This window comes from Streptopelia decaocto (assembly GCF_964273445.1).
Source record: "Streptopelia decaocto genome assembly, chromosome: 3".
In the NCBI taxonomy this organism is placed as follows: domain Eukaryota; kingdom Metazoa; phylum Chordata; class Aves; order Columbiformes; family Columbidae; genus Streptopelia; species Streptopelia decaocto.
In genome coordinates, this window is record NC_138656.1 from 113,260,889 (window position 1) to 113,273,567 (window position 12,679).

General features: G+C 42.0%; 1 protein-coding gene across 4 annotated transcripts in view; it reads left to right on the forward strand.

The window, feature by feature from the left end:
• The window catches only part of MFSD2B (MFSD2 lysolipid transporter B, sphingolipid), a 39,985-nt gene that overhangs the window by 25,235 nt on the left and 2,071 nt on the right, over positions 1-12,679 (forward strand). For 3 of the 4 annotated variants that reach the window (XM_082049019.1, XM_082049021.1, XM_082049020.1), the window contains 5 exons: positions 1,664-1,747; positions 3,950-4,030; positions 8,666-8,775; positions 9,997-10,140; positions 11,705-11,881. In XM_082049019.1, coding sequence (XP_081905145.1) covers positions 1,664-1,747; positions 3,950-4,030; positions 8,666-8,775; positions 9,997-10,140; positions 11,705-11,881 — 596 coding nt within the window. The remainder of the gene's footprint in view (positions 1-1,663; positions 1,748-3,949; positions 4,031-8,665; positions 8,776-9,996; positions 10,141-11,704; positions 11,882-12,679) is intronic. The other variant, XM_082049022.1, reaches the window with a different exon arrangement.

The window sequence follows — 12,679 nt, forward strand, 5'->3', positions numbered from 1 at the left end:
GCAGTCTCTTTGAAGCTTGATTTTTGAGCTACGTTCAACTCAGTAAATACGTTATTTTAATGTGAACCTGTACACATCTGTTGAATTTGGTTCAATTTTGAAAAGCAAATAATATTCATTTTTTGTCAACAGACTCTTAGACACATGAGCCATTGGTCAAGCAAATATCACGGCAGAGAGCAAGAATGGGTCATGTAAGAGAGCAGTGCTGTGTTCACCAGTAGTCCTGGTCAACTGGTTAGTTCCTTGGAAGGGCTGCTTAAAGACTGTTTGCCAAAGGGGCACCAAAGTTTCCTGTTAGCCTGGAGCTGGGCACAGTTAGTAGCCTGTCCTTTACAGAACCTGTCAGTTCTTGCTGGAAGGTCCAAGGGTGAGAAACAGTAGCAGAAGCATTTCTGCTCACATCTGGGAGCTGTAGGCACTGTGAGCAGCAGCAGAGACAGGGAGAAGATGAAAGACAAAAGGTCCCTTATGGTTCTGGTCCTTCCAGCATCCATTCAGTCAGTAAGGATATAGCTGGTCAACAGCTACCTGCTGACAGCACCTGGAGAGGAAAAGATCTTCTGTCAGGCCGTATCACTTCATTTTTCCATTTGTACAAACTGAAGGGAAGGTGTGAGATGAGGCAGCAGCTGGAACCTCTATTGCTCCGATTCAGGCAGCATGAGCAACCCTTGCTCTCGTGATTCAAGGAAGAAACACTGACCTCGTGGAATTCAGTGAGTGAATTACTGGTGAGAAAAGGCACAGGCTGGTAAAAGTGCATTGGCCATAGTCCCAGAGCATGATATTCTACATCTAAGGTGAAGGCAGAGTAAACGGGGACACAAGCTGGGGAAGGCTTTGATGGCAGTGGAGAGGGGATGTAACTTTTATCCTAATTTGTATACAGATGATTTGTCGCTTATAATCTACAAGCACACAAGGGAGCGAGAGTTGATCATCCTGCTGTGATATGAGTATTAAATCCTCCTCTGTCATTCTACTTCTGTTGGAGCTGGGCCTGAACCATATTCTGGTGTTCAGAACCCGCCTGAGTTCTGCAGAACCATGGTGGCAGTGACTTCACCTGTTGTTATAACACAGGGCAGCTCGATCCTCCCATCCAACAAGTACTCAGACTCACGGAGATATCTGACCCAAAGCTACACTCCTTAGCCAAATTGTACACAAAACCAGCGGTTAGCTGCTCTACTACAGGGAGTTGGCATGAGTGTAACTGCAACCGAAGAGTAACTTGTTTCAAGGTCAGAGCTTCTGGGGAAAGATTTACGGCATTGCTATGGAAAAGGAAGGGTGATTTCTTGCAGCAGTCTGCAGCTGTAGCTGTGACAACGACACAAGGCAATTGCAACACAGGGAATAAAGCCTTTAGACAGAATCCTCTCTTAAGGCAGTTCCTGTTTTGGTTGGCTTTATCCTGTATTAGATGTGTGGTTTACCTCTCGCTTGCCCCAATATCATTGGCATGTTACTCCAGTGAGAGCAGGAGAGTTATTGCTCCTTTAAATTGCTGTAAAAGGGAAGAATCAGACTCCCAAACGCTACATTTAACAAATCAATAACTAACTATGTTTGGCTAGCCTGGAGTGTGACGTCATTTATGTCTTATTTATTTTTCCTTTCTTTTTTTGGTGGTCACCAAATGTCTTCAATTCAACAGCTGGAGCAGAGCAACTTTGTCCTTTTCTGCACTCATGCTGCTGATCTTCGCAATCACTTCCAGTATTTGGTGGTGACCATCTTGGTGAGTTGCGCTTCTCTCCCATGTTTTCATCTGATAGCTGGTTCTCACTGGTTTTTGGCACAAAATAACAGAAGTCAAAAAGACTTCTGTGTCTAGACAGAGTTGTCAAAAAGCTATGCCATCTTTTGCATTGCCTGTTTGAAATAAAGCTGTTGTTCCTTACTATACTTCTAAAAAATTAATGCTTTGGAGCTTTTAATTAATTCCTTGCTGTTTTTACCTTTAAGTCACTTTCTGCTTCTATAAAGGGCAAAAGCTGCTGCCAGAAAGGAGGTCTAGAGTTTTAGCTCCTTTTTCCCTTTCCCCAGTCTGGTATGCTGAAAATTAAACAATTTTAATTTGTGTATTCATACACATGAGCCTTCTGGGCTAGGCAGCTTGCAAGGATAAATATTTAAAATATCCAGAGATATGAAGATTCCTCTCTAGAGCAAATGGCAGTGTGATAAAAGGATTCTTTTACAGAACATTTTTTCTTGACATGCAGAGGTAGAATTCTGCTCGCTTAGGTGATACTTATGACTCAGTTACACACTGCTCCTGTACTGCAGGATTTACTTTATGATTACAAGTAGTATTAGTTGAAAACTGTCGTTTTCGTCCTTCTGACCAAAGTCCTTTTAACACAAGTAGAACATTTAACGTGGCATAATTACTGGGATGTGCATGTACTGCAGTTTTGAAATATGTTGTAGAGAATTTGTCTACCGTACCCCATGCTGCAGCAGTCATTTTCAGGGCAGCTGTTGCATGTTTCTGACCCATTTGGCACAGACACTTTATGGAACCATCTTAGGAGAACTTCATTTCCACTTCTCGGGTCCCAGCCTCCCACCATTCCTATCCCTTTTGATTCTTCCTTTCCCACATTATAAGACAGAACTTTTCCAATTATTAAAACCAAAATGTTGGAGAGCGAGGTATTACTGTTGTGTGTCTGTCATGGTTTAACCCCAGCCAACAACTGAGTACCACACAGCTACTCCCTCCCTCCCTCCCTCCCTTCCTCCCTCCCTCCCTCCCTCCCTCCCACCTTCCAGTGACCTGGGTGGCAGAATGGAAAAAGAAGTCAAACTCTTGGGTTGAGATAAAGACAGTTTAGTAGGACAGCAAAGGAAGAGGACAGAAAGAGATAAAAGAATATACAAAATGAATTATGTACAATGCTCGCCACCCGGTCATTGATAATCAGCCCATCCGCAAGCACCATTTTCTCTGGCAAGTTTCTTCAAAAATATATGCTGAACATGACATCATATTGTATGGAATATGCCTTCAGCCACTTTGGGTCAGCTGTCCTGGCTGTGTCCCCTCCCAGCTTCCTCAGTACCTGGTATGGCGTGAGAAGCTGAAAAGTCCTTGGCTACTTAGCAACAACTACAACATCAGTGTATTATTGTCATTATTCTGCCTCTAAATCCAAAACACAGCTCTATGCCACCTACTAGGAAGAAAATTAGCTCTATCCCAGCCAAAACCGGGACAATATCTTAAAGCTCTGCAAGTAATGGACACCAAGAAGGGAGGCAAGAGACAGTAAAGTCAGTAAATAGTGGAATATAATTGTAACAATGAGATGACATTTGAGTTTAGGTCGATTGTAAGGCTGACATTAGCAGTAATACTTCAGTGCAATGGTACTGGAGTTGTTGCTGCTGTCAGGTGAGTATTACAGTACAGGAAATGGTAATGTTGACTGTAAGCAACTACTTCTCTTAGAAGCTGTTCCTAAGAATAAACATGTAGAATGGGTTACGTACTCTGAGTGTATCTTAAGATAAGTGTATTTTATGCTTCAGCTTTCTTCCTGTATGATGTGGTAGAGCTTGATTCACGTAACGTTTGTCAAGTTCAGATAATGAGACAAAAGGCATTAGCACATATTATGACTGTTTGAAATATGTTTAAACTATTATTGTATCACATATAGCTTTAACTGCTGTGGGTTACATTAGGAAAAGGAAATTTTAAGACGCTGCCTTCTGATATTTGACTGTGAAAAACCCTCTGATGGGTAGCTTTTGTTTGTAATATGTAACAGTGAATTTAAAAAAAAATCATTCAAAGGATGAGGAGAAACAGGAATCTTTGAGTTCACCTTCCTTTCAGACTGTAATGTACTAGACAAAAAGATCTCTGTGAGCTCTACAGCTGTAGAAAACAGTGGCAGTAAGATACAGATGCGTTTTTTGTCAATTGTAGGTATCGGCAGCTGTGAGCATTCCCTTCTGGCAGAAGTTTCTGCAGCGATTTGGCAAGAAGTGTGCAGCATGTGGGATTTCGGTAAGCAAATCCTTTGAGAAAAAAATCTGTGCTCACTTCATTTGACAACTGGAGCTGCTTCAGGAGCTCTTTCAAGGGCTACATTAAATTTTCTCAGTTTCAGAGTTTTAAATCGCTATACTGAATTTCAGAGAGATTGCAAGTTTCCAAGAGAAACTTCTGAGAAATGGATTGATACTGAAGGGAGGTCCCAGTTTATTTAAGAATCTGCACCAGCTCTGAATTTGACGTCTCTCAGACGTGAAACCCAATGAGATTTTATAAATTCAGGTCCGTTTTGCCTCAGATCGACAAGTTATCTGCTGTACAAGGCTTGTTTTGTCTTTGTGCTGAGTTGAACACATCTGTGATTCAGCCACGGAGGAGGAAGCAGGAGTCTGTCGCTCATCCTTCTCTGGTAACATAAAAAGGCAGAGGTGCCCACATCCCTCTGAACAGACAGTTATTAGTGAAGTAAAGAAATAGGTGACCTACCTGAGAAAAGAAGCCTAGTTTAACTTTGACACAGCTCTGCAAAGCCAGCTCAGCAAGCCTGCCCTCATCCCTGATGGATTATTTTAAGTCCTTCACTTAATGCAGACAGCAGCAATTTTCTGTCATCATCCTCAGTGAGTCATTGTACAGGACTGTTCCTCCCTATTTTTCCCCTGTTTACCTTCAATTACTTATGAAAGAGGAAAGAAAAATTGTCTGCCTTGTGCACAACAAAGCATGAGGACTTGGAAAATCCAGCCTGAAGCTATATGTCAAAATCCAAACAAAGCTGAAAAGTTTAGATCTGGTGAGAATTGTTGAATATAATTGAACAGTTATAATTTTTGGAATTAAAATCTGTATGTTGGAATGACTTCCAAAGAATGAGAACTTTAAAACCCAAGTTCCAAATATGCTTTTTACCACTTGAGCAAAGGGAATTGCCAAAAGCAGTATTGGACCATTGACTGGACCAGGGAATGCAGATTTTCTCCTCAGGAAATCTCCTCCTCTGTCTACGTGGCTAAGAAAACGGCTTTCTTCAACCAGCTTGGCTCTATAAATTTAGTTTAACATGACTGGGAAGCCTGTCAGCACCTCTGTAAACATGGTTTAACTTAATTTTACAGTTGAGTTGCTTGACTGTGTTATGGTCTAAGTGGGGGCTGGATTGAAAAAAAAGCCACCTCTCTATTTCACCTTGTAGACATTTCTCAAGGGACTCAGTGTGCACTCAGTGATGGATTTTGTGTCTGGCAGTGCCTCACAGGGGCTTGCTATGCTACCACCTTGCGTGATCTGTACAGCTAATCTGTTCTCTCGCACTGTGAAATGAAATCACATCATTCAGGGTTCCTGTGTTTGTCACTGGGGAATGTTCTTCTGGAATGGAAAGAGGCAGGGGAGAAAACGAGTTTTTTTCCAAAACCTTACTCAGGTTCAGGGTGAAGATGTCATTTGCAATTCAGCTTCCTGAAAAGAAATAAAAAGTCATACTGCTCCAGGCTAATTTTTGCTGTTGAAGTGGTTCTACGTCAAAGAGACCCCTGAAAGAATATAGAAGGCAGCACAGGTAGATAGGCAACAAGAATCTTGGCTTCCTTCCACTGATATTGCTCCTTTTTTACTCATTCCACCACAAGAGACGATCAACAGTCTAAGTACTGATGACGTATCTAAACTTCCTAGAAGTTTATTGCTTAGACTTTCTGGAAGTATGGGGTCATACCCAAGCAGGATCCTTGAGAGTGTTCTTCCCATGATCAGGTTGCTGCACAGGCTAGAAATTATTATATTTGCCTCTGTTTCCATGTGCTACATTCATTTGTATTGTCTGCTCTGCCCTCACAGGGCAAACACCAAATTTACAATCGGTAAATCTCTCAACTGGTGACTGAAGATGAAGTTGTCATGAGAAGTTTTAAGAATTGTGGCAAGTTGCTGATTCAGGGTTTTGGCAAGGTGTCTAAAAGGGGAAGATTGCTTTCACTCACAACCCTAACTTCCATCTTGGCCAGTAATTCCTTTTGGCTGCGGGTTTTGGAGGATTTAGTATAAGAAAAATTAAAAATAGTCCAAAAATGCCCTTAATCTTTTCAACTCCCCACACATACGCGGTTTTTGTCTGTTATCAGCACTGTGCATCACGGAGACGTGTCCTTGGATGAATCCTGGCTATGCAGCCGCTTTTCCACCCTCCCATCCCCATTTCCACTCACACCCTGGCTGCACCTTTTCCTAATTTGTCCTTCAGAAGGTGCTTTTGCACAGGCCGGTACCACCTGCAGCATCCCAGCGGGGTCGCCTTCCACGGTGCTGTCAGGGAATGGATGGAAGACACACGATAACTGCAGGATATGGTTTATGTCTTGAAGGAGAGCAGCCCTGTGACTAGGGAGCAGGGTGCCAATAACAGAATATTTGCTTTATAAGAAGGAAAGGAGATGCATTAGCTGTTTATTGCAGCAGGAACGCTGCCCCCGTGATTGCACCACCATTGCGTGAGTGAGACTTCAGGGCGTCGAAGCCTCAGTCCTGCGGGTCGTGCTTCTCTTTCAGTAGAAAATTACATTTACAATGATTATTATTATCGATCTAGGATTTTGTTTGAGTGCTTTGGTTTCTGAGTGAGTGCCCCATGTGGAGCATAAGGCAGTCATAAAATTGCTCATAGGCAACATAAAATCTTGTATTGCTGGAGTGCTCTCTTGTGGTGAAATAACGATTTTGCCACCACATTGGGCTAATGCAAGGATTATCTGTCTGTGCTGGGGACTTGCAGTCAGGAAAGGTTATTTTCTGCCTCCTTAGGTTAGGAGCAAGTGCTTTAGATGGGAAACGCATTTAAAGCGTAAACATAATGGATTAGACTCCAGGGCTCCCAGAATCACTTATCATACAGAACTGTAAATAGCGGTGCTTAGGGGAATCACTCTCTGTGAAAGCTCTTCTCATACCCTCAACTCCCAGGCTGCAAGTACAGAGGATTGAAACACTTAATGTTAAACTAATCCCCCATCATTAAAATGCCCTGTAGATAAGCCCCTGATTCTGGATTCTACATGTGCTGTGCCCATGGTTCACAGGCGTGGGAGATGGAGCATGTGATGGGTAGGGGACAGCTGGGCTGTGTGCATCCAATTGGCATTTAAAATAGGGGATTTGCAGTCCTGTAAGCCCATTGCCTCAAGTTGAAGTTGGGGGAATCTGGTGGGTTTAGGTACTGCCAGAAAACAAATCCTGAGCATCCCAAATTAGTTTGGTTTTGAGGGTAGACTTAGTGACTCGTGCAATGTCATGAGTGTATCTGTCTATGTGGGGTGGGAGTAAACCACACTGCTCTTCTCATTTTAGTTATTGCTGAGTACCTAGATTGCTTTAAAGCAGCAATTGGAAATGAAGGTGTAAGCAAACTCTTCTTCAAAACTCAAAATGATGTGTGACATGGGATATTTACAATTCAAAATGACCATTGAACCCTCACCCCTCCCCTTGAAATGCAGTGTGATGATGTTTCAAGGCTTTGCTTCTAATAGTAAGTTAAATAGTTCACTGGCCTAGAACAGAAACAGGTGTTTGGTCATCTCTTACTAAATTGGCAGAAAAATCTTAGCACAAGCTGATTAGGAAATACCTGGGCACAGTTTGGGATCTAGCCCAACTAAGGGCTCTTCACAAAATGTATTTATGTGGCCACACTTCTTTTGGAGACTGTGAATGTTTAGGAGTATGGATGTGGCCAGGGTCTGCCAGCCGGCCTCATGACTGATAAATAGGCTCCTGGGACTGTTTAATTTACCAGTGTAGTCATAGCCCTAATACCGCTCACGGAGAAAGCACTGCCATGGCTTGTCCCACTTTTCTCTGATTCCTCCATGATAGGTGTGCTGGTTTTGGCTGGAAAACAATTAATTTTTTCCCTAGAAGCTAGTATAGGACTGCGTTTTGGATTTCTGCTGAAAACAGTGTTGATAAAACAGGGATGTTTTAGTTATCGCTGAGCAGCTCTTACACAGATTCAAGGCCTTTTCTGCTCCTCACCCCACTCCACCAGTGAGCAGGCTGGGCGTGCACAAGAAGCTGGGAGGGGACACAGCTGGGACAGCTGACCTCAAGTGACCAAAGGGACGTTCCATGCCATATGATGTCATGCTCAGCATATAAAGCTAGAGGAAGAAGGAGAAGTGGGGGGGATGTTTGGAGTGATGGCATTTGTCTTCCCAAGTAACCATTACACGTGATATAGCCCGGCTGTCCTGGAGATGGCTGAACACTCATCTGCCCATGGGAATTAGTGAATGAATTCCTTGTTTTGCTTTGCTTGTATGCATGGGTTTTGCTTTAGCTTTTAAACTGTCTCTAACTCAACACATAACTTTTCTCACTTTTACCCTTCCAATTCTCTCCCCCATCCCACTGGGGGAGAGTGAGAGAGTGGCTGTGTGAGGCTTAGTTGCCAGCTGGGATTAAACCATGACAATAAATAAATACAGATGGGCTCAGGGCTCTTTGGAAATGCCATTTCATCAAAATACTGAAGTGTTAGGCATCGCTGTGTGTAAATTGTTTCATAACATAATCTTATATTTTGAAGGGAACAATCTGTATACTGTTGAGTAGTGCATACTGTAAGTTAGATGTGCTGTTTTTCTTCTTCCTCAGTGGATGATTCCTTTTGCAGTCATGCTAGTGACCATTCCAAACTTGATCCTGGCTTACTTGGTGGCCTTCGTCTCTGGTCTGAGCATTGCAGCATCTCTTCTGTTGCCATGGTAGGAGAATTTTACGTTTGAAGTGGGGAAGGGGCATATGGCCATGTCACATGTATATACTACTACACAGAATTTGCCTCTGGAAGAAGCAGAATTTGGCAAGAGTCACTTTTAAGAATCTTTTTCTGCTTTTATAATAAAGGCTATTTGCAGTGGTTGCCTTGTTGTTCACAGATTACGTCTACTGTAATTGTAGCTGTTCTTTGTACATAAGAATATGTAGATGAAACAATAATCTAAGTAGCTATAGAACTTGTGAGAACAATAAATCAGTTGCTTAGGTTTGCTTTCAAACAACTACAGGAGCGATGAAGTTGGATAAATCAAATAATGCTGAACAATTAAGAACGTAGCAGAGGAAACATAAGCCAAGTTACTTAGCCCTGCTTGAACAGTTCTCTGTTATAGATCAAATAACACAAGGATATTATTAAAAGAAACTGAGAATTCAAGGTCTTTTGCTCTTGAGGACTGAAAATGTGTGGGGGAAAAACTGCTCAAGGATGAGCAGGATCAGGCATTTCCTCTCCAGAGAGAGTAATTAAATTTCAGGTCAAATTGACCAGAAAACAAGACCCTTGCTGAGAGAGCTGTTTTGCATTACTCATTTGTACAATACCCTGAAAACTCCAAGAGATCGTGGAAACATAGTTTGAAATAAGCTGTCAGACTGTGTAAACTTTTCTGCACAGAGGGTGAGAAGCCCTTTTTTTCCAACAGTAAATCAGGACTTATATTAGAAATATAATGTCACTTCACAATTGACATTTGAGCAGCTTCCATTCTGATTCCTCATTACCAAATTCAGCCTCTTTGAAGTAAAGAGAAAATAGACCTCACCGGTTTCTGAAAATGTTGTTGGCTTGTCAAAAGAGTTGCTTCGGAGTAAAACTATTCAGAGTCACTTGAAATCTTAAGAAATGTGGTTTTTGCTGCACTCTTGTAATATCACAACTTCTGATTGGAATCACTCTGAAGAATTCTGCCACCTCCCAGTAAGTTTTTCGGCTGGTTTTCTACTTTGCAATATGTGACCATGTGTTTCTTACATGGATTTTTGCCCTCCTGTCCAGCAATAGGACTTTTTGAACTAGATTCTTTCACGTGCATGACTTCCTCGGTCGCATGTTAAAAAGGGAGAAGGGATGTGCTCTTTCAGTAAAGTTGGACTTTGAGAAGAGATTTTGGCTTGAGTTTCTCTTTTATCTCGCTCATCTCTAGGTCAATGCTGCCTGATGTTGTTGATAACTTCCGCCTGCAGAATCCTCATGGAAAAGGACATGAAACCATTTTCTATTCTTCTTATGTTTTCTTTACCAAGATGTCAGCGGGAATTGGCTTAGGAATTTCTGCAGCAGGCCTAGAGTAAGTAACCCTGCGTTTCCACTTAATGGATCTGCTCTGAAAGAATTCTGAGGTTATTCCACCTTTACCCTGTGGAGTTAAAGGTCAGAAAGGCCTGAATTCCTTTAGATTTTCCTTTTTCCAAATTACTTGTGTAAATTTTAGTGGCTTATATGAATAAAGAACTAAACATAAAAGCTCCACAAATAAAGGTCCCCCACAAGTGATATTTTGCTTTGTGCATTCTCTGTTACGTCTGGGCTGGACTATGTATATGAGCTTCTAAGTCTTTACACGGACTGGTGTAGTGGCCCATTCAGCATAAAAGGATCACCAATTCCCACGTGGTTTTAGGGAGCTGGACACTGACCAGAGTCAGGAACAGTGTCTGTCTCACAGCTCTGGCCATCACCTAGACCAGGGGTAATTTTAGGACTGGATAAATGTAACTACTCCTACAGTTATCCAGTCGTAAAATTACATTCGGCCCTTTGAAGGCAACTGCAAGGCTGATGTTGTCCCTGGTGTAAATGAGTTTGACACCCCTGACCTAGACCATGTCAGTTTGGAAGATGCTTTGTGTTCACCTTCCACTTTCACCTTGTCTGTTCCAACTAGGATCAGGCTCAGAAAGTGTTCAGCCACCTCCTGCCCTGCTTTTGTACGTGACCTGGCAGAAAGGACCTTGGACTGTCACTGCTACAGCACACGGCACCCAAAAAACTTAGAAGGAAACTTGTCTGAAACTCTATTTTGCCCCTCACTCCAAGTTAGCTTTTAGTAACCAGAATGTTTTGTTTCAGGGCCTTTAGCCTAAATGTAAATAGCAGGCAGTGCTTGGCTGAACATTTTGGGCTTCGGAATTGTAGATACTTGCTGCTAACACCCTCGAACAAATCACTGTTCACCAACTAGCCCATTTTCAGTTGCATTCCAGTTAGGTCCCAGCAGTTTGCCAAAGCAGATGATTGTGGGAGAACACAGAGTGATGCCAAATGAGCTGTAGCTTTCATAGGTGCACGTTCAGAGAAAAATAAACTCATTCCACAAACTGGGAATGGGAATTTGGTTATATCAGCAGTTGTGGGACTGCATGGAAGCCCTGAATCAATGAACTGTAAGTGTGTACCTAACTCTAAGCACTTGAGAAAATTTGTCTATCTTGACAAGAGTGCTTAAGTGTGTGTTTAAATTAAAGTTAATTAGTGCTGTTGAAATTGGTCAGATTACTTGCATACTTTTAAAGCAGAGCCTAAATACTTTGCTGAATATTAATAGGAAACATGTTAACAGATTGTTTTCCTTACATGGGATTCCGTGCTCCTCCTAGTAGTTAAATGTTACATAATAATAATGAGAAAATACAGAAGTAACACAGTTATCTGAAATAGAGCACAGAGATGAGATTTTGAAAATGAGATTTGAAACATGTAATGAAGGGAAGGAAATAGAGAGGTGTAGGAAAAAAACGGAGAACAGCCTTAGAGTGTTGGGAGAAAATAGTGACCCAAGAAAAGGCCTTCAGATGAGCAACTGCCTTTTTGCTTTGGACTTACACCCACAGCTGCTATTTCCATTTGTTCAGGTTTACGGGATACAAGCCAGGGATATGCAGACAATCCAATGATGTGATCCTCACACTGAAAATCCTCATCGGAGCGGTCCCTGCTGTGCTCATCCTGGCAGGTTTATTTATACTTCTTTTCTATCCCATCACTGAAGAAAGTCGGAAGGAAACAAAGCTTGCGCTTGAAGAACTAAGGTAGGTTTGAATTGGCAGCAAGCAGCAACAACGTCATTACAGCAGCTCTTAGTCATACTGGGCAAAAATTATTAGCTAACAATATAGATTCCTTACAAGAAAACAAAACAACACTATATTAGTTGAATTATTAACTGAGTGATACCATTACATGCTCCAGTATTTTACTGTTGTAGTGTAGTACTACCTGCTTAGAGGACCATTTATCAGATAGATTGGCTGCTACATTTTACTTTTTCTCTGGAGTGCTGCACAAAGCACTCTTGTGGTGCAGTGTTTCAAGCCAGAAATTGAGAATATTCTATGTAGAATAAATTTCTGGAGACAATGCGAATAGTTACAATTTACTTGTTTATAGAAGAAAAGGGGATTCTTGACTGCATTCTTGATGTTTATGGCATATAAGAAACATCCGAACCATTTAGACGCGTAGGCAGGAAAGACGGTGGGAGAAAAAGAAAGGACAGCTTTGAGCTGTTCTTTCCCCTTTTACCCTGTCACTCTCCTTCTTCCCCTCCCACTGCAAAGACAATCTTGCCTAGCTTGAAATCACCCACTGCTGTCAAATGAAGCCTTGGTATATTGAGGACATACATAAAAACAGTCTTAATCTAGCAGATTTGTGGATTAAATATCAAAATATGTTGATACTCTGTCTTATTTTTATTATGCCAAGTTACTGGAGTTGGAAATTGATTTCCATGCTAAGGGATCAGCTCCAGGGCTTACACATGGGTGTCTGGGACCCATTCGTCACCCCAAGGTATCTCAGATACCTGCACAGGGTTGACAGGTGGG